At 38.3% G+C, this 22989-nt stretch overlaps 2 protein-coding genes and 2 non-coding genes across 4 annotated transcripts in view; 1 reads left to right on the top strand and 3 right to left on the bottom strand.

Moving 5' to 3' along the window:
- Window positions 1-260: 260 nt before the first annotated feature.
- Window positions 261-2193, bottom strand: rpl10 (ribosomal protein L10). The gene is made up of 6 exons (XM_056733132.1): window positions 2105-2193; window positions 1675-1733; window positions 1225-1332; window positions 950-1088; window positions 561-723; window positions 261-480 (listed from the first exon to the last, which is right to left on the bottom strand). Exons 1-6 carry the CDS (start codon window positions 2125-2127, stop codon window positions 325-327), a joined length of 648 nt encoding a protein of 215 aa, XP_056589110.1. The 5' UTR covers window positions 2128-2193; the 3' UTR covers window positions 261-324.
- Window positions 785-918, bottom strand: LOC130409867 (small nucleolar RNA SNORA70). The gene has a single exon (XR_008904932.1). It is a non-coding gene; the product is annotated as a small nucleolar RNA SNORA70 (small nucleolar RNA).
- Window positions 1488-1621, bottom strand: LOC130409866 (small nucleolar RNA SNORA70). Its single transcript, XR_008904931.1, has one exon. It is a non-coding gene; the product is annotated as a small nucleolar RNA SNORA70 (small nucleolar RNA).
- Window positions 2194-16232: 14039 nt separating the features above from the next.
- The window catches only part of flna (filamin A, alpha (actin binding protein 280)), a 33450-nt gene continuing 26693 nt past the window's right edge, over window positions 16233-22989 (top strand). Inside the window, exons 1-2 of the mRNA XM_056732561.1 lie at window positions 16233-16493; window positions 19015-19496. Coding sequence (XP_056588539.1) covers window positions 19118-19496 — 379 coding nt within the window. The 5' untranslated portion in view covers window positions 16233-16493; window positions 19015-19117. The remainder of the gene's footprint in view (window positions 16494-19014; window positions 19497-22989) is intronic.

Raw genomic sequence — 22989 nt, 5'->3', positions numbered from 1 at the left:
AGCTTACTAAAAAAGGAGGTACAACAGTTGCTGTCGTCTCTTTTATAAGCTTGCAATCAACCCATAAGTATAGACATCTTTTTCAAATCCAGCACTTATACTTCAGCCCCTTTCCAATTACCCTTGTTTTGAAAATGACTAGTAAAATCCAGTTTATAGTTTTCATGGATACATTTATATTTCTATACAATTAAACAAGCTATTCTTTCAGCCACAGACACTTGTTATGCTTCGAAAGACAATTAAAAACACCAAGAAAGTAAATCAGACAAATGGACTTTATTTGAGATCACTGGAGCCGTGGTTCACATATGGATGTGGTCCTTATTTGGAGTGGACTGCCTTCCAGCGGCTCAGAGGTCCATGGCTGGGGATGTACTTCACCCCACAACCATCAGGAATCACACGCTTCTCTGCCAGCATGTCTTCAAACTCCGTGGCATTGAACTTTGTGAATCCATATTTCTTGGAGATGTGGATCTAATAGGGAGGTACATCAAGCTTAAGTAAGACGGCCGTGCTTTGATATTTTTGAAAACAAATACTGACATGTTACATACTTTCTGACGGCCAGGGAACTTGAACTTGGCTCTCCTCAGAGCCTCGATGACATGTTCCTTGTTCTGGGGCTTTGTGCGCACAGACATGATCACCTGTCCGATACGCACACGAGCCACTGTGCCCTGGGGCTTTCCGAAGGCACCACGCATTCCAGTCTGGAGCCTGAAGAAATGACCACATGTTAATTGACAAAAAAACTTTATTTTTTTAAAAAAGCTGCAAGATCTGTCTCAATGGTCCCTTAAAGGGCCAAGCACTTCCCAGCCAGGCTCATACACAACCAATGAATTACTGTCTGCAGCCTTTGCACACCAGAGTAGTATAGACAACATAACTGGTCGGCTTAATAAACTGCAGGTAAACATCACAGACAAGAACACGTGCTCACCTATCAGCTCCAGCACAGGATAACATTTTGTTGATGCGGATAACATGGAAGGGGTGCAGGCGCACACGGATGTGAAATCCATCCTTACCGCAGGTCTTCACCATGTACTTGTTAGCACAGATACGGGCAGCCTCAAGAGCTAGAGGAAAAATTCAATTGAAGAAATATGTAAATGTATCAGAAAATTGTATGGAATATCTACACATTGCAGTCTTCATTTTTTAACACTGTGCTCAGAAAAACTGATAATTTAGAGTATAAAAAACCCTTCTTACCTTCACTGGACAGCTGCTCATATTCATCAGACACCATGTGACCGCACATTGGGAACTCATCCACCTTAGCCTTCTTCCTGCCCAAGTCGAAGATCCTGATCTTGGGATCTGTTTAGAAGAGGCACACTTAAATCTAAACAAATTTGTAAAAAATTCCTTTGAGAATGGTCACATTACAACTAGTCTTAACTACATATACTTAATTATGTCCAATACAATCCCAGTATCAACAAATTTAACTTTGTAACGATTTTCACAATGAGATCTGTCTCCATGGTCCCTTAAAGGGCCCAGCACCTCCCAGCCAGGCTCATACACAACCAAAGAATTACTGTCTGCAGCCTTTGCACACCAGAGAAGTACAGAAAACAAGACTGGTCGGCTTAATAAACTGCAGTAAAACAAATATTCAAATCGATGTCTCCATATTCATTTAACTTGACTACTTACCGGGAACACCTCGACAGAAACGGGACTTGGGGTAAGGCTTGTTCTTACAGTATCTGTAGCTGCAAGAGATGATTGACATTCGGTAAGACTCAAATTTATCACAATAATAATGATGGTAAACCATTATGTCAGTGGAAATATACGATTATTGTAGGGAACATATAATTAGAAATAAGAAGCGTAATGCCGTCAACGTTTTAACGTCACCGTTGACTTGGACGCTAGTTTGTTCCACACACATTTTATTTAAGCATGTTGTAAAATTCATGTCAAATAAAAGTAAATAACTAAATTGTGTTTTACAGGAGTTTGTATTGAGAATGACTCGATACTCGAGGATTACCAGTAACGTACACTGTCGCACACATGGTTAGCGGGCCCTGCCATTTTAACTATGGTCAGTTTTTCAAACGTCAAATTCACAACTTACCAACGGGCTGGACGGCGGCCCATGGTTGCGATCTGTAATATACACAATAAAACATACTTTCAAATGGTGATATACGTGTATATAAATGAGCAAACATTGTGTTTTTCGAGCAATAAGTAGAGAGCGAAGCAGCGCGCTTTCACCACGCACTCACCTAATGGAGGAAAGGAAGAAAAATGCATTTCCGCTGCGTAATAACGCAACGAGTGTGACTACATCCGGTCGCCATATGCATGTTTGATATAATATTTTATTATTTCTGCTGTAATAACATGTTTAACAACATTTCATAAAGTCATTTATAAATTAATTCATATTCGTATATGAGTTTACAGATTGTAGTCTGTCTCTCTCTGGAGCTTAACGCTAAAGACTGAAGTGTAGTTTTTAGCTCCCTTACACGGCTGAGACTTGTAGTCCAAATGAGTACAGACGTATTTGTTTGTAATATGCAGTATGACACGCGAATAATGACAAAATAATTCCACTATTGAGATGTTGCTTTGCTTGCCTTCATGTTGCCTTCTTACTATCCTTAAAAAATACTTTTTGTGTGTGGGTTTAATTTGGACTCTTTTTCCATACACAGACTTTCGATCTTAAAATACAGATTGAATTTAAAATGTTTTATTAAAACTATTATATTTATACTATCATATTCTTAATAAAGAGTAAAATTATAAACCAAATGAATGAATTGTGTTTGAATGCTTCGATTGAATGCTTCTGTGAATAGGCCTATTAATTAATAATGCAAAAAAGGAAAACAAAATACATAAACAAAATGCACAAAACGCTTGCTATGAATAAAGGCTTAGCAAAAAATATATAGTTTTGCAAAAAAGTTTAAAGGAAACACATGTCCACATGCAGGAAACACCCAAATCCCGGACGATTAATCTCCTTCAAATGCACAAGAGGGCGACAAAGACCTATACAACATTTAAAGATAACCCTTCCACTCTCTTCCAAAGGAAAGCGCTGTTGCATTGTGACCATAAAGCCCTGATGTGGTATCGAAATTCCCTCTCTCAACCCTCTTCATTTTTGGAGGGGATGACCTCATATCTCTGAACTGTGGATAATGAGGACCAAATGCTGGGGCTGGTCATTGCAAGCCATAGAAACACAAATGTTTGCTGTTAGTTAATGTCATACAAAAATCTTGTTACTGCCCTATCATTTGGTGGGATGTAGTAGGCACCATTGGATGCATAGGCTATAGCCTTTACTTTACAGTGTGCCATTATGTATGAGAGATCAAGAGATCTATTAAACTGAGTTTTCATTTCAGCCCTTAACACATATTTAACTTACAATATAAGGAAACATTCAGTCTGTCAAAAGCTGAAGCCAAAGCAGTATAAACAAACTTAACTATTCTCCTTAACATGTTCCCTTCTGCATTTCCTCAACTAACTGGGGCAGGCAAGCATTCTTACCTTAGATGGGGTTGTGCACAGGTCAGGCTAAATTCTTACGCAATTATTTATTTTATCTCATAACACCTGTTTTAAAGTCAGTCTAAATTAGTCTACTCCCACATCCTGGAGACACTCCAAGAATTCACTGTATAACAATAAAATACAAGATCCCACTCCATCTTTCAAACCAATGAAACTGTAGCTTGTATGCAGAGTTGGGTAAGTTATTATGAAAAGGTAATTAATTACTAGTTAGTAATTACATATTTAATAGTGTAATTAGATTATTGTACAAATTACTCTCTCCAAAAAGTATTTAATTACTTATTACTAATTACTTTCCATATCCTATATCAACCTTGATAAGAATTGATTCAAGGATAGACATGACACGCCTTATTTCATTCATTCAAATAAATAATAGATATCTACATAAATTATTCTTATTAACTGATCAAGGTATTCAAATGTGAGAAGGATACATTAAAGCATTCATTTTAAAGTTAGACTTATACTTTTGATGTCATTTCCACAATTGAATATATAACACAGTATTTAGATAAATTAAATTAATACCTCACTTTACATTTTCAAGGGAAAAGTAATACATAACAGTAATGAATTACTTAGTAACTAGTTACATCCAACGCTGGTCTACATATTTTCCACCCACACATTTCACCACTTGTCTTGTTATGATGAGTATCTTTAGCTATGGTTATCTCCCACATACTATAAGGGTCTTGTATTCTTGTCACAGAACCACAAACTGGGTGCTGGGCTTTGTTCACCACACCCAAATCCTTCACACATCAGTATTGAAGAGATGCACGGGCTGACTTTGCGCAAGGCTCAAGTGATTACTCAAAAGAACACGAGAATGGGTTTTCACATGCCATTGCGATTTGGCTTCGCACAAGTTCTGCGCAGTTTGCATGTACAGTTATGCAACAGTGCTTGTGTGAATGCATGCATTTCAATGGGTTGAAGTGTGATTTTTGTGTCTGCACTGTCAGGTGGGCAGATCCATGGTGTAACTTCAGTATGATGTGCTCAAAATGTTAAAAATTAAAGAGGAATTACAAACTATTTCAATTTTTCAGAAAAGGGAATGAAATGGTATTAAAAATGGTTTGGGTATTAGTCATTATATCTTTAAATATAATATGTTGTCAGAAAAAAATAAAAGTCCACTTTAGTTTCAATATAATATATACTAAACATATAATTTTATGCATAATTTTATATGAAAAGAATATTGTATAACACTCCATTAACTAAATCCTGTAGAGCATTGGTGTATTGTCTTCATATGTTTGAGATAAGGTTATCTCCGTTTCAAGGATTCAAGGTCCAAAACACTTTTAAAACACTTGTTGAATGCGTTTTTGCTGAGACAGGGTCAGTCTGAGCTTTGAGAAAGATACAACTCAGAGACTCAAAGTCTGCATTTTGGCTGATTCTGACTTTAAATATCCGACAAAATCTTTGATTTCCAGGCATATGAGATCAAACATTAACTCTAAAAATCAATGTCAACCATTGTGAAAGCATTTTTGTAGGGGAGTGAGTGTACAAATGCTCAAAAGTCCATGTGTCTTGAGATTTTAAGTTACCAAAATAAAACATTCTATATTTAAACTTCTTTGAGGGCGTGACCATCTATCCATTTTCTCTTGAAGACAGGGAAATTTGATGAGCTGGCATACAGCACCATGGCATCACCTTAAACAGGAAGTGAAAACAGAATCCGTTGCTATGGGGATGACCACACGTTTGAATACAACAAAACCAGGAAAGCCCACAGATACAATGTGACTCATAAAAACATGTATTTCCAATATTCTGTAGAAATCACCAAACACTGAAGATTTCTCTGCACCCAACCTGCCCCCCCCCTCAGTTTTCTCTAAGTATGCTGATGTTTGAAGGGGTGCACTGTGAAACTTGTTAGTACAAGTTTAGACTGTCGACTGCCATAGTCATGAGATCATACAGTGTCATCTAAAAGCACGCATGTAAGGGATACAGAGTACTTGTGTATGTAAATCTTCAAATCAAGGTGTTGAATGTATTTTTTGTATGCAGAGGTTTTTAAGTGTGTTGGTTGGTTGTCCTAAAGAGAATGGAAGATTTACGCAAATGGCCTCTTGAACAGAGTCTGGTAATTTTGTTAGTTTAGTTTGAGATAATAAGGAAATTGTGAAATTTGGAGCACTGATTCCAGTTGCACAATGGCTTCACATGTCTTCTATGAAACTCCCTACCGTCAATATTCCCTTAGCAGCTTTACATTCCTGTTTAGTGAGAAGTACACAGGTCTTAGTATTAAGCACGAGTAAACTGTGCTTAATAGTTTTCAGACTAGGCCTGTATAGTTTTTGTTGGAAGATTTAATGTCTCATTTATAGTCTGTCTCTCCTCTCATGTCTGTTTTCATTGACCTTATTGTATCCCCTTTACAGCCTAAATTAATGTAATATGTAAATGGGTATTGTTGGCTATCCCCACAATGTAGGCCAGACCTGATCCAAACACACGCAAGCACATGTCCCCATACCGTAGGGTTTACCAGATGCACACAAATACACACACAGACAGACAGACACACACACACACACACACACACACACAGATGGCCTCTGCTGATGGAGGGCAGACGGTCATTTCTTCTGGGCCCCACATGTGGAGAACGGGATAAACAAATACTGCCAGGACTGCCATCTTTGATTCGGGGGTGACTTCATTTATTTATCTGCTTCAAACATCTGCTTTTCTTATTTAGCCCAGATGTATGTATAAAAAGGGTGTCCCTGCTTCATGCAGCTCATTACAGTGAGTGTGTGTACATGCATTCTATAACACATTATGTAATTGTTGCCTGCAGTTGTGATCGTGATTCACTGATGATGACATGACTTTGTAAATGACATTGTAAACAAGACACACTTGAACACAATCTATCCTTCACGATACATCCAGATGTCAGGTCATTTTCAACCTGTGTACATTAGCATTCATATTCCTTTCTTCTCGGGGGCTTTGTGAAAATAATGGGTATCATATCATGAGTCTCTTTGCTCAGAGAGAGAATGAGATCCATCATTCATAGCCACTGTGTGCTCAGCCTCCTCCACATTCCTCCTCCCAAATAAGGATAAGGTTGCTGACACACTCTCTCTATGCCCTTTTCTTTCTTCTTCTTTTTCCCTCTTGTCACTCTACTTTCTTCAATATTGGGGACATAATTTTCTCAAACGCACTAGCTGATGCTTAGAAAGTCTTTTAAGTAATACAAAACTTCATGGGTCTGGTGGCCACCTGTTGAGGTAACATCAACCCAATAATTGTTTATCTAACGAGAAAAAATTGTCATGTTGAAGGGACAGTTCACCCAAAAATTTTAACTTTTTCTCACCCAAGTTGTTCCAAATCTGTATAAATTTCGTTGTTTTGATGAACACAGAGAAAGATATTTGGAAGAGTGCTTATAAGCAGTTCTTGGGCACCCTTGACTGCCATAGTATAATCAAAATATCTTCTTTTGTGTTCAACAGAACAAAAAAGTAGAAGAGATTTTAATGAATTAGCTGACTAAATTTCTGTAATATGTCTTTAAGTGAATGCTTAACCAGTATATTGATCTATTTGAAAACGATGTGCATGCTTGATCATGTATTTTTGTGTAGTGGCTGCAGCTGATTTTGTGTTGATGCTGTTTCTGATTATGGGAGCGTGTGTGCAGCGAGGCAGCACAAGAAGGTTATTTTTGTTATTCCTTTGAGGGTTGGATACGTAGTTGAGCATGTTGTGAAGAAGCAGTGAATATGGGCTTTAGAGGTCCTAACACCGGATTTGCAGGGTTACACAGTTTGCTGAGCCCCTGCCTAAATTTGATGTGTGTATGGTGGGAAAGAAAACTTGTGCGTTCATTAAAGGGATAGTTCCCCCAAAAATGAAAATTCTGTCATCATTTACTAACCACCTAGTTGTTCCAAAACAGTTAAAATTTTGTAGCTCTGCTGAAGACAAAAATGTATATTTAGAAAGAATGTTTGTGGGCAAGCAGTTCTGGAGCACCCTTAAAAACTACTGTGGTGGTTAGGGTAATGTTGCCCCAGAACTGTTTAGTTTCCAGTATTCTTCTAAATATCTTCTTTCATGTTCAACAGAACAAACATTTTTTATACAGTTTTCGAACAACTTGAGTGTAAATGGTGACAGATTTTTTATTTTAGGGTGAACGATCCCTTTAATTTTTGTAAAGTAGTTTGGTTATCAATATTTAACTTTCATACCTTTACAAGCCATTGTCAAAAATACTGTAGTGTTCACAACATAGACAGATAAAATAAATATTTAATCCTGTGTTAAACTAAAAGTTAAAGATGCACATCAGGCCAGCAAACATTAGGCCTCCTTCCTTATTCTGGGCCCACCAAGCTTCACTTTGCAGGCATCTTTACTCTTTATCTTAGCGCAAACAAGTGATACAACTTGCAGTCTCCCAGTCCACCAAGGGAAAGGTTACAGCTACTGGTCATAATGTTTATACAGCTTTTACACAGTTACATGATTTTGGGGCTTCTGAGGCGTGGATTGTGTAATCTATGAACAAGAGTTTTTCTTGATGGAGATTTGTTTAGTTCATAGTGAAAGCTTCTCTCTCTCTCTCTCTCTCTCTCTCTCCCTCTCTCTCTCTCTCTCTCTCTCTCTCTCTTACAACCATATATGGCTGTGTTTGTGCATAGAGAAATAGCAAGAGTGTGTCTCTGTGTCCAGTTGTAACTGCACAACCGTATGACATTGTTCTGTGACTTTACATATGAGTCAATCTGTGTTTCATTGCGTTTGTGGGTGTAGGTGTATTAAGTCATTCAAATACAATTTTTGATTCAGACCAAAGGATGATAACATTATTTTGCTGGGAAGTTATGTCAGACAATTGACAAGAAATTCTTTGGCACAGGTTCATTGTTCACTTAGTTGGCTTACCTTTTAAAGACATCATGAATCAACCAAGGGATTGATAAAAAGAATCAGGATCTCACATATCACAACCTAAGCAGAAAACTGCTCCACACTTTCCTTTTTCCACCCCAGACACTTGACAATACTCCTACGTTGTGTGACTCAATACTCATATCCGCATATACACTCAAATGTACAAACCTCATAAACGTCTGAAGTTGTGAAGTGAACCAAATGTGAAATGAGGTTGATCAAGTAATGCCAGTTTATTCTGTTTTATAGGCACACATCTGCATGAATTGTGATTTGAAATGGCCTGGAAGGCTGGCTGTGACGTAATGTGTGATTTGACAAACGTACTTGTCCATGCCTGTATCTGACAACATTCTTAATATGGTCAGACTTCCCACTTGGAATGGATAAGTGAGTCAGAGTGGGAGAGATTGTGAGCGAGCGACAGAAAAGCACAAGAAAGAAAAGGTGTGCTCCCAAAGCAAGCCCACCTTGAAAAGACATCATTTTTATTTATTTTCATTCATGGTGTTTTGTAAACACACCCTCATTTATTTAATATAACAGTGTTTTATCTTTCTTTTGGGATTCTCAAACGTCATCACCAGTCCTATGTAGATTATTGTATCACACTGACCCATGTGCATACAAGCACTGTGAGCATGTCTCAACATCTCCCTTGGCAACTAAACAAACAGCACATGCCCGTGAGCAGGCTATGAATGATCACGAGCAGATGATGCACATTGCCATCAACAGAGAGAACAAAAGGTGCATCATTCTTTTAAGACATTTTCTGTCTACACTATTGTAGGACAAGAATAAAGTAGGCCCCGCTAACATCTTCTTCAACCATATATTTCCCTCAGGGGTAATTATTTACAGTGAATTTTTTATTTATTTATCTCACAGTGGATAAATATAAACAGTTTAAAGGGGATTCTTGTGTTTCGGTTGAGTTCCTGTGACCATTATGATGAACATGCGACAGCAACTGCAGTCACAAAATAAACCCCAGAAGAAGCCCATCGGCAGATGACTAAACCCTCCAAGTGGCATAGAAGGGAATCTCCATTCCTTTGCAGTGATGACTTCGCGAATAGGACCACGACATCCGCATTAATGAGCCATTGGACACTGTATAGACCTCATGCATGAAGGACAAGCAAAACAGACATCTGTGTAAACAATTAATACACATTGCACTGAAAATTGTTCTGCTTGTGTTTGATGCATGAGGTCTATTGAGTGTGCCCCCATCACATTTCAGAAGTATGCAAAGTATGCAGTACCCTGCTCATTCATTTCTCCTCCAACCGGACTACTGTGCAAATGTTACAGTTTATCAATTACGTGTCAATTGTGTCAATCCCTCATATTTTATAGATCATTTTTTTGTACAGGGTTGTAGGCGAATTAAACGTTCCTGCCAAAAACAGACCCCGGATGGAGTAAATTGACCAAATTCAAAGTAATTTTTTTCAGGAACCTTAGGGGAAGACAATGTGATTACCACATCTGGTCCAGTCCCAGAGTCACCATCAGGCAGTGGTTAGAGAGAGAGAGAGTGAGAGAGAGAGAGAGAGAGAGAGAGGGATAGCGAGAGGAGAGAGAGAGAGAGAGAGAGAGAGAGAGAGAGAGAGAGAGAGAGAGAGAATACCAGCTTGGACCAGCATGATACAACGCTAGTCCGAGTTTGTTTATGCCAGTGTTGTGCTAGTCTGGCTGGTGGACAAAAAAAGCCATATTAAAGCATAGATAACAAATAACCTACTAAATCCTGATCCCAGTTACGGTTTTACTATAAAGTCATATCATGCATTTTTCTTAAAAAAAATAATCTTATCATTCATCACTCTTTTATTTTAAGAAATGTCTCAATGGCTTTGTCCTCATAAAACAAGTCATTGGGTTTGATTACCAACATTCTTCAAAATATCTGTGTTATGCCCAAGAAATTATAATTTTTCTTAAACAGAAGAAAATCACACCATTCATGTAATTTAGGGAAAGTTAACCAAATGTTTACTGTTTCCAATTGTTGCATTAATGCAGTTTACACTGCATTTGAAAAATTCCAACGTTAAGCCATAATTGAAGGGTCCAGTTATGCAGCTACATCCCTGAAACTCAAACAATATCTACGGTCGCCTTTATCATCCATTCTCGATTTGAGAAAAAAAATCCCTGCAATTTTCCTTTCTCTTTCAGTTCCAGACAAGACAGCCTTATATCAAGATGAGACGTGGAGTTGCAGATTTCAGAGCATGTCAGCTGGACGGTGTCCCCATGATTTACGGGATTGAAACAAATCGTGTAAAGAATCAAATACAGGTGATGAGTCCCACAACAAGTAAGTTTTCATCAAATTAAGGGTCATATAATGCTGACAGCTGAGGATGTCACTGACAGGTATGTCTTATAGGGTGAAAATAAGCATGCAGGGCTGGACCTACAAGGCACGAACAACCATTTTAGTTGTCTTTGCCCAGGCCTTTGTTTTTGTATTCTTCAATTTAGTTTGTCCAATATAGAAGAGGGAACGCATCCTGAATAGTTTTCAAAATTACTGACTTTTTATCCCAAAGTTTAGGTGACAAAATGCTCAAAATGAAGTAACAGTAAACCAATCTTGTTTTTTAAACACTGAAAAAAATACAAATACAGTGATTGATGCACATGAAACCATACACACTCCTATCCAAATGCAATCACAAAAGCCAGATCTAACTGATGTAAACTGGGTAACAGTATACTGCTTCTCCTATATGACCACTGAAAACACTTATGGGTTGCCAGGGCCAAGAATAAGACCAGCTTCATTTAATATTTATTTTCTTGCCTTTTCACTGTAGTGCTCTGGTATTTGTGTGTGCACTTGGACCATAGTGTGTCCGGTGGATCTGAATGACTCTCCATGCCACTCAATAAACCCGAGAGCTGCTCTGCTATATGTGACATGCAGTGGAGAACAAAAAGAGGCAGAGCTGGAGTTGATGACACACATTATACACTATAGAGCTTTAGACTCTGACTCACTCTGCTGTAATATCCTCTCAAACTGTAACAGATGATACCAACTCTTTCTATGCCTTCAGTCATGTTTGATGTTTGGTGTGTGTTTCCCTCCATCAGGGGTTGCCGAATTTAAGAAATAAATAGCACCTGAGGATTAATCGATAGTCCACCAACCCCCGTCATTACCATTCTTTGATCAGTTCAAATGTAAATTGGAATTACACAAGATATAATATGGAACAACAAGATGAAATGCACGAAAAGCATGGAACACTTTACATGTGCATCAGCATTCAAATTTTACCCCAGTGCAATGCTGACATTTACAAGAATGCCCCTGAGGATGGGAATTTCAGATCTGGCTAAATAAATAGTTTAGCTGTGGCACAACACACATTGCAAACACAAACAGTTTACCCCTTTTGGTTGCTTTGTAATAATAGTGTAGTCTAATAATAGCAGCTCACACTTTGGGACACCCAACTTTTGTATGTAGCCTAATTATGTTTTTTTGTTGACGTGTGTGTCTTCATTCTGCCTTAGATTGTGCCACGCTGGTCGTAAACCAAATCTCAGCTATCATCCTTTTTCCACACATAACAGATTAACAACAGGATCCTCTGCCCCACAGACTGTATCTATCCTTTCACAGATATATACGTTTGTGTGGAAAACATGCCATATCTTTCACCACAGCATCCTGTGCTAAAGAATTACACCCAAAAGCAGATGAGTCACAACAGGCCTGTCTCTATCATTCTGGCTCTTTTTTGGCCTCTTAGTGTTATATGTTAAAGATGAGGTAACACACACAGTGTCTTCCACTCTTATATTAATCTTAAGTACAGTAGAGTAGTATTGCATACTTTGTATCTTCGATGAGTATTTAGTTTGATCAAATTTATAAAAGAGAGATACAGCTGTACAAGCATTTCCGGAAAAAGTCGAGCTCCTGTAGGCATGCAAGGGGAGCAGAACTACAGCACGAGCACACAATACATCATCGCATTATCCCTGCATAACTGTTGATTCACTATACATTAGTGTTGTTCACATTATGCACATACATGCAGATTGCCAACAAAACACAAAAATATGACTTAGACGCACATCGTGCGGTTCGTGTCAGGCATCTTTTAGCGCTGGGAATGAGCCATCAATCAGTTTCAAACGATATCCAAATCCAGCGTTCTATCCACCGTATAACATTCATCACCCAAATGCAGTGAGCAAACAAACACAGCTAACTTCTGTCAGTCGAGAGAAGCGGCATTGATGGGCGTGCTCTTTCTATCGCTGGCAGATTGACACGTGGGCGTGCTCTTACACTCACGCCCACGTGTGGGTGTGCACTCAGAGGTGTAAAAACGCCTCAAAAATGTTACTCAAGTGAAAGTAAAAGTACTAAGTGAAAATTTTCCTCAAGTAAAAGTACAAGTATCTGGACAGAATCATTCCATTCCATTTTCTACCGCTTATCCGAACTACCTCGGGTCACGGGGAGCCTGTGCCTATCTCAGGAGTCATCGAGCATCAAGGCAGGATACACCCTGGATGGAGTGCCAACCCATTGCAGGGCACACATACTCACTCATTCACTCACGTACTCACACCCTACAGACAATTTTTCCAGAGATGGACAGAATCATACTTAAGTAAAATTAAAAAAGTACCACATTAATATTTTACTTGAGTACAAGTAAATGTAACTGTAAAACTATAGAGATTCTATTTCAAGCATGTAATCTTTCACAATATGAAGTGAAAGAACCACATGCAATGTTTTATCATGCAGATTTATCAAGCTACAAGACATGCCTAATCTAAATGCAGCATGCTACTCAAGGTTGCATAACCTCTAGGTTAACTTCAGCAGAAGCTAATTTTCAAAATTGTTAGAGTCAAGATAGGCATATATTTCCTTGGTGCGCGGGAGACAAAGAACACACTTCATCTTATACGAATCCTTATTCATTCCACTACAAGAAGGCCACGGGTGCTCTTGATCCTGTGACGGGTTTTGAACTGTATTAGCAGCTAAATCGTGTTCATCCATTTTCTTCCACTGATTATTTCCATCAGGTCCAGTCAAGAAAGGTGCCGTGCATTGTGTTAATTGTGGACATGACGTCACTTCAAAAGGACCAATGAACATGTCCGGCCAATTTCATTGAATGTTAAAACAAATCTCATTGGCTTAATAAATAACATTTAAATGAAACTATCAGCGCAATTCAGCTGGATCATTAGTAGTAAGGGAAGATAGAGGAAAGTGAGACTCCAAAAATTTGTCCTTTTAAAAATGATTTTCTAAGGAGTAAAAAGTACTTTTTTCTTTTAAATGTAAATAAGTAAAAGTACAAGAATAGATTTTTAATTGTACTCGAGTACAGATCCCCCAAAATAACACTTAAGTATAACTTTACACCTATGTATGCTCTTTCTCTCACGCTCGCATGTGTGGCGTGCTCTTTCGCTCGCTGGATGATCCCTGAGTATGCTTTTCCGGGATAATTGTCCAATAAGGGACTAAGAACTCTAGAACTAAGAACTAAGAATTCCTGTTTTTATCGAAACAGGAATCCACTTTCCGAAACCTGTACGAACCCTGGCGGAGTGAATCAAGGACACAAATACTACATCACACTCAACTCGTTTTTGACAAGTTGACCATGTTAAGCTAGAGAAGCCAGCAAGCTAACAGTGTAAAGAAGTCAGAATGCATGAAATAGCAGGTTACCTCTGCTTTAAAGAATACAAATCTGCTCTTATGGCTTGTCTAGTCCTGACCTTGATGTGCAGTATTATGCTACTATTATGTTGCTTCATGTACAATCAGCTATTCAATAAACTAAAACATTAGACGTAATGTAAAACACATTCTCTGATTATGTGTTTTCCTGTGTCATTCTTTTTTGTATAAAATTATCTTTGAAAATAAATTTCCCTTTTTTTAAAACAAAAAAAGAGAAGACATTTTGTTGTGGATTATAATGAAAATTGTGCACTATTGCACTCTATTGATTTCCTATATTTATTGCTTATTTTCATTCCTTCTGCTTGATGTATTTGCGTGTTTACTGTCTGTAAAAAAGAGCATAATATTTTATTAGTACAAATGTAGACCATCTAGCCATGACAACATTTTTCATGAAATAAACATATGTTGTGTTGTGTATTAATAAAAGTGCATAAATATTTGTTTGTGTAAATTTTATTACAACAAGGTGCATATATCGTAATAACTTAAATGTGTGTATCCGGGCCTTCACATTAATACCTCAAAAAAATATCTTCCAGGTTTTTCCATTTTATACAGTACCAAACAATGTCAAGCATGTTAAACCTGATGTTTTGTTGGGCTATAAGGAACCCTATGCAAGACTCAGACTGCTCACTTTTCATTACAACTGTAGTTGATTTCTGGCTTTGTTGTCACCGTGACTTTGTATATGGCTAAAAAACAAATACAGTTCTTCCCTTTGTATATCTTACCACTCACAAGCTAGACGTCTACAGCCGGATTGCAGCCAAAAGATCTCTGCCTGTCTTGTCTTGATCTGGGTGGACTTAATCACACTCAAGAGAAATGTAAGCAAGAAAAAACAGACAAATTTTGAGATTTCTAATAAATACACAAAACATTTATACCTATACTGTTTGTATGTAAGAATATGTCATAAAATGTAAACTTACCTAAGAACTTCATGGTTATCAAACATTCAGTCTACCCATCATGAATTGTGTTAAAGCTGCACAATGAAGTGTTTGAATAACTGCATAAGAGATTAGATAAGAAGGTTCAAACCACATGGTCGCGTTCACAACCAATGAAACATAGACAGCAGTAACAAAACTATATTTAACAAAATATCTTTGCATTTAGTATTTTTGTATCCGCTTGTGTAAAAGAAAGAGAAATGAGAAAAAACTACCAGCAGTATACCACTACCCCATATGGGACAAATGATACCTGGTCTCCGAGTGCTGTGGCTGCTGGAGTTAGTTAAAGGTGTGGTGGGGCCACCATGATGTCATCCTGCCCCAAGGTTCTCTGATAAATTGGGCTGTTACGGCTGATCTCTTCTGCCTCCCTCTAAGGAATGAAGTACTGGGAATGTTTGCAGTAAAAGACTGTTACCCTAGGGAGACTGGCTGTCTACAGCAGGTTTTATTGGTACCAAGAGGGTTAGACGCAGATATAGGGCCATGAACAATGACAAAATCCAGCACAATTTGTAAAACTAATGTTAAACAGCAAAATTCATCTCTGCAGGTTTGGATGTCTTGAGGTGTCAATCATCATTTTATCAAATGAGCTGTACTGCTCCGAAAAGAACTGAAAAACTGTCAGGAGTTCAGTAATTCATTATTTCTCTCTCTCTGACACACACTTAAGGGATAAATGATCTCATCAGGATGACACATTTTTTACAGTGCATTGGAAGTGCAGTGTGCCTGAAAATATTTGTTTTGCTTCTTTGCGTGCATTCCAGATCTTTCTGCGCATATTTTCGCATATGAACAGCTAGTTTAAGCTCTTTGTTAAGAAAAAAAAACAGCGTTCAGGCATCCAGCACAGTCAGATAGAGCAGATACAGGCACTGAACAGGGTGACATCATACCTTTAAAATCTGAAGGCGCGGCCGCCGGTATAACGTCAGCCGGAGACGCACTCGCTCGAACAGACGAGTTACCCCCCTCTTTGATACTTTACCAATTAAGGTTCTTGCATTCAAAGCAGGGAGGACAGACACAGACGGAGAAGAACAAGGGGTGTCACCAGTGTGTCTTCTGGAGTTCAGCGAACAAGCATTCCCTCCAGGAAGACTCGTCCGGTCCGGGAGGGTGGTACAGTTAGATCTCTGCAGAGTGGTACAGTAAAGTTCACTCTCTGCTGCTCGTGCCACACGCAAACTCTTAAAGGATACAGAAGAATTATTTCAAGACATTCAGCACTTACAGTAAGTTATAAATTGTTTCGATTCAGTATTACAATGCCGCGGGGAATGTTTTTTCCTTGTATTTGGAGCTGTTGAGCTATTTTGGGTTGTTAAAGCGCACGTTGTTGCCACGAACAGAAAACTTGTATTCTAAGTGTGCGCTCTCTAAATTAGCAAAGAGTTCAGTTCCTGTATGATTAATGTACACATTCATTGAGTGCAACAACGTAGCGGAAAGGGTGTAGCGCCTTGTTGTATTTTACTATGCAAAGCCAAATTGTCTTAAATGACTGAATATCCATATATTCAATTGCGTAGGCTACATATAAGTGCATTGTATATGCGCATCGACATGTGAGGGCGTGCATATTACAAAGCTTTGTAAACTGTAATCAGATTTTGGAATTTGAAACAACAAAGTGAATTAAAAAGTAATTAGCCTGGGCTACTACATCCAATAAAATATATGTATCATAATGACATTTACTATACATTATGTTTCTGTTTCCGGGATGCTCTGTAAAGTGTATTAATCCGATGCTTAGAGATATTGGCGCATCACTCCTGTAATCTAATTAAGGCCTCCTCACCAAATAAGGGAAAATATGGAAAACGTCCGCTGCGCGCGTTCATCCTTTGATGTGAGGGTTGCAAGCGCCCCCCCACGCTCGAGGAGAATCGTGCACAGAACATCGCGACCTCACCTGCGCGAGTGAGATTAGAACCTCCAGTGGGTTGTGAAAACATTTGGTTTTCATTATTTGATATTTATTTTGTCTATGTGACTGATTTACATTTAAAAATACAATTTTGTTCAGTTTCTGTGGTGTTTATAGCACATTGACAAGGCCACATCCTGTTGACATAAGAACCTTCGCAAAAATACCCACAATGCCATTCTCCCCTAGAAGTAAAACCTAATCTGTGCCATTCACTTGTGCAAAGAGGATGCATATCAGCATTTGCGGTTTACGGTCAGAATGGGGGTTTTCTAAACACTCTGAATCGCATGCCATCTTCACTTCTGTTTTGAAACTATCTCCGTCCTCAGACGAACCCTTTAACTCAGTAAACAAAGATATTACAGAAACAGATGATCTAATTTTTCCCCCCCATTCAGATAATTGGTATTTGGTCATTTACCTTACTTATTACGTTTTACAGCAAAATCAAAAAGTGAATTCAATCTATTTAATATTGTACTATTTAATATTGTACCAACTCTTAACACCTCTGTCGGTCCGTTAGATAGGAATCTGCAATACTTCGTTTTTCCTGCAGGTGACGCCGAACGACAATATGGGCTAGACCTCGACTAGCACACCCGACTTGTTTGTTCATCTTTTGTGTTCTGAGTGACTGGCCTGTTTAAAGTTAGACTGCATTGTGGGATGAAAAATAATTTACTTATAATCTGGAACCTAAAACAAAAGGGGCTTATATTACAGGAAATATAAACAACTCTTTATAAGCATCCTGACATGTAGCTCAATGGATTGTATGTTAAAAAATCTATGGTGAACTGTGCAACTGAGTCTGTTTTCTGTTCATCTCATTTTCCTGATACATATATGAGGCTTTACATGAGTAAAAGGAGAATAGGAGCATGAACTTTGACATGCTAGAATGTGTGGTTATGTAGATGCTTTGGTGGAGGTGGTGGTGGGGGGGGGGTAGCTCGAGAGGAGAGCCAGGGGCCATCAGCGGTTCATTACAAGACGGGCATTCCACAGATTCTCCTGCAGAGTCAAATGAAAAAAAAATCCAAAGGGAAACATTCTTTTTGGATTGTGTCCTCGTTCACTGTTTTGGCCCAGTTGCCTTATTTAGTAAAATGCTGATTAGAAACCTGCCCTACAAATTGTTCTGTTTTGTTACTTTTTCCTTCTAATTTGGTACAATAAGGATGACAAAGATACTTTTAAGTACGACAACTGTTTAGGCAAAAAGTTATCTAAACACCTTGACTAACATGTAAAAATGTTGATAATCGTTGGTAATAGATCAACATAATTATGACATTAAGCATTGTTAACTACTTAGATTTAGCATGTGCTAGCTTTGTATATGTTTAACTTCATACACAATTTTTATTTTAGTAAATAACTCAAATTATAATAGATTATGATCACTGACAAAGATTCCTTGATAGTACATGAAGAGACAGCACAATATTAGTGATGGGATGCATTCAAACACCACACCAGTATTTGATTCTGTAATCACCAGAGCCAAATATTGTTTCATATGACACATGTTCTCAAATATTGCATAATATATCAACAAACCTTTTGTTCTCAGACAGATTAGATATGCAGATAAAAATGAACGAACGACACAATGAAGGTTTCAGCAACTTATTAAAACTTTTTTATATTTCGTATTTATATTTCGTGCCTAAGAGCATTTTTGTGGGAATTGTTTAGGTACTTCAGTCAGGTGGTGATTTACACGTAAAAAAATAATTACATAACAGTACAGCAAAGTATTATAGTCTGATTTAGTTAATAAAATATCTACCCCTCTTTATTGTACTTTTTAGAAACAGAACATTGGAAAGAAGAGTACAGAAATTGTACGATTCCTCCAGACTCCACCCAAAAACCGAGACAGCGAATTAGTGCGGGAGACCCGAGTCGATAAAAATGAGTCAACACCCACGCCACAGCCAGTCGAGCGCCGCCGCCGCTCCCCTATCCAACGCTTCACTTGCCCAGGACAAGGACGCAGAAATGCCCGCTACAGAGAAAGATCTCGCCGAGGACGCGCCATGGAAGAAGATCCAGCAAAACACATTCACGCGTTGGTCCAACGAGCATCTGAAATGTGTCAATAAGCGCATAGCGAACCTGCAGACGGACCTGAGCGATGGGCTCCGGCTCATCGCGCTTCTGGAGGTGCTCAGTCAGAAGAAGATGTTCCGCAAGTACAACCAGCGCCCCACGTTCAGACAAATGCAGCTGGAAAACGTCTCTGTGGCTTTGGAGTTCCTTGACCGGGAGAATATCAAACTGGTGTCCATAGGTAAGTGTACTTTAGGATTTCATTACCTAAGTGGACCCCAGACTCTTAAACTTAACTTTTCGTCTTTTTGGAAAGTCACTGATTTATGCATGATCCCTAATATAACTAATGAATATAATATGTGGGTTTGTTTGTTTTCCTCTGTTTGCTGTATTCATTGTGCTCCCACATTAGCATGACCAATAAACGGGGCACGAAATTTTTGGGCAGGCCATAAAATAACGGGAAAGTATGTAAATGAAGGCCTTGCAGGACACGCACCGCATTGTCTACGGTTGTATATCGTTGCTTAACGATTTCAGCGTCTGTTTTATGGACGTTTGTCACCTTTTGCTGAGGACGGTGTTGAAAATATATTGCGTTAGTTGCCATTTGTGTTTGATAATCAGACAAAGTGAGTAACCACACTCCCTCCATGCAACTTTGTTGTTAAGTACAGCCCCATAAGCTGCTGGCATCGTGGCGGACAGTTTTGGGGAAGTTTATGCACCGATTTAAGGCTATATTGCGATTAATGATCCGAAACCAAACTTTCCTGATAAAGCACCTTGTTGCAAACTTGTTGCAGTAACACTGCTGCAGGACACAGAGGGTGGGGAACTTTTGTCTCTCACTGGGATAACTTTCGCCTACTCCAAAAGAGATTTCAAAGGGGTTGTTTTCTTATCCCTGACATGTTTTATCGGCGTTTATTGTCATTTTATCAGTGTTGGGGTGTTCATCAGAACATTCGGACTGTATTGTACCACGTTAATGTCGATCTATAAGGACACGCCTTCCTCATGCCTCCTCTTTAACTCTTGTGAGGACAACAGTTGAGTTGTCTTTGAGTTAAAATGTCTGTTGTTGGGATATTTGTTTAAAAGGGAGAGACATCAGATGTTACTTAACGTTGTTTGTTTCTTGATTCAAAGTTGGTTTTCGTTGATTGATTTACAGTCACACGCCCAACAATTTATAGCTCACTTTGTAGACCGAGCAGTGTCTTTGGATGAGTGCTTCATTGAGTCTGTGCCATCTGATATTAAAGGGGGTCATATGACACGGCTGAAAAGAATGTTTAAGATGTAATGCGGTGTGTGTATATACGATTTAAGGTTCAAAAACGCTGTTTATTCCACAATCCGTGCATTTTTGTATCTCCTTTGCCCCGCCTCTCTAAATCACTTAGATTTTTTTACAAAGCTCATCTTTCTGAAATGCGAGATGTGCGATTATTTGCTGGTTAACCAGTACGTAGTGATTGGTCGAATACTGCAAGCGTGTGCGGGCATGTGATGCCTCTTACCATATTTGGAACAAATCAGGTTCCAAAGCAATTGTGGTGACTGGTAAGCCCACCTTGCTTGCGTAAGCATTTGGGCGGTCTTCGTCAAATCATACAACGAACTGACGTAGATTTGTGGGGATGTGGTTACATGAGGCGTTTCAGGCAGGGCTGGGTGAGCATTCGCTAGATAGAATGCATCTTTTGTTCTGACACTTTAATTTTCGTCATTTTATGTGACTAAAACATGCATGGACAACTTGTAACACGCCCATGGGCAACTTATAACACTCCAAAGACACAGAAACAAATGCATATTTGTGCCATATGAACCCTTTAAATTTAAGTGAGGACTTGAATTGGCTGCTTTTTGTGAAACTTTTGCTTTTAGGTGAGGTTAGTGTCCCTAAGTTTGGCCCTCATTTTCAAGTTTACTCTCGCGGAGTTGTATTAACAAATCCTGTTAAAACAATATTAGAAATGTATTTCACAGTTTCTACTGTAATCATTAATTTAATATTAAATATTTTTGTTGACAACATAGTATAACATTTCATTTTGTCACGGTGTTGTTTTTAGTTATCAGACAATGACTTTTTCCTAAAAAAAATTGTCTATATCAAGTTCACTATAAATCTAGAGGTATTATTTTTATGGAAATGTTTTATAACTATATTATTTTGCATATTCTAGGTGCCCAAGGCTAGAATCAGATATCCCTCAACAATAACCTTGAGTATTTGCTCTTAGTGAAAATAAGTGAATATTGTCATCCTCTTGCTTTCTTCTGCAGAACAATATATTTTGATTTGAAGAATTTAGGTAAACGAATTACAGCGGTACCCACTGAGTATTATTGTTTTTGTGTCCATTACAATAGAAGTGAATGGGTACCGCCTTTTTTCAGTTACCAACATTCTTCAACATATCATCTTTTGAAAGTCATAAAGGTTTGAAATGACAAGAGGGTGAGAAATGATGACAGAATTTTCGGGTGAACTATCAGTTTCAAGGTAGAGTTTCCTAATTGGGCCCAGAGGGTATGGATAAACATTTTGGCTGTTGCTAACCATTAATTGTTGTTTAAAAATTTCTAACAGTCACTGTATATACGAAGACTTTTCTAGAGATGTTGGGATTACTCATACAGATTGATGTCTGCTATTTTACAGCAATCTGTGAGGAATTCTTGTCTCCATGCATATGACTCAGTTGCATCCGGTAGAGATGTAATGCGTTTATTGGTAGGAAGTTCTGTGCTTGCCATCTCTTGCATGTTTAGTGACTGGAACTGTGTGTATCTATGCTCATGTTCTTTCCACTAAGAACATTTGAAACGTGTATTGTTAACTGAAAAACAAACTTCTGAAATATTTACCTGTGGACCCTGGTATGTGTGTTTCAAGAATGTATTTCTCTTGTCATGACAGGCCCCATTTTTTTACGCGTCTTTACTGATATACGGCTGCCTGGTGCCGTTTAAGGTAAGACCCTGTGACCCTAATCGGTTTCTTCATCTGGGTGGGGCTCATAGAAGGGCCTTGGTGTGTGAAGCCTTGCGACGCTAATCTGTTTCTTCATCTGATGACATGTTGATATACCTGGCAGAGGTCCGGACAGAATTTGTACTTCCATTGTACAGCCCTTTAGTTATGTTTTTTGACACTTATAAATATTTGATGCTGGTCTACAGATAAATTGCAAAATACCATACCTTAATGTGAGATGCTTTGCAATGCAATGATTCAGACAGAATGAAGACTTGTCAAAGTCAGCTGCATGTTGAAACTTTAATGATTCATGGACTCCATAGTGCTGTGGGCTTCAGATGACAAAAAATATTTTGGAATTGTTATTTATCCCTTTAATATGATTGCAAGTTCAAGTGCATCCATGTTTATAACATTTCCATGTTTTCAGTATACCGTTGATTATTGTAAACATTTCAGTCTTGCTAACATTGACTTACTGTAATATTAAAATACATGATTATTGATACCATGTTAAAGTGTTAGGTTACCCAAAAATGAATATTTTACCCTTTTGATGACTGCTGAACACAAAAGATCTTATGAAGAATGTTGGTAAGCGAACAATGGCGGTACCCATTCACTTGTATTGTACATACACACAAGTTGCCAACATTCTTCAAAATATATTTATATATATATATCATTTGAATTCTGCCGAAGGCATGCAGAATATGTGTGCTACCCAAATAATGAC

The sequence above is a fragment of the Triplophysa dalaica genome, chromosome 20 (genome assembly GCF_015846415.1).
Source record: "Triplophysa dalaica isolate WHDGS20190420 chromosome 20, ASM1584641v1, whole genome shotgun sequence".
NCBI classification, from domain to species: Eukaryota; Metazoa; Chordata; class Actinopteri; order Cypriniformes; family Nemacheilidae; genus Triplophysa; species Triplophysa dalaica.
Note: the sequence above shows the minus strand (reverse complement) of the source record. Positions and strands in the feature narration are given on the sequence as shown.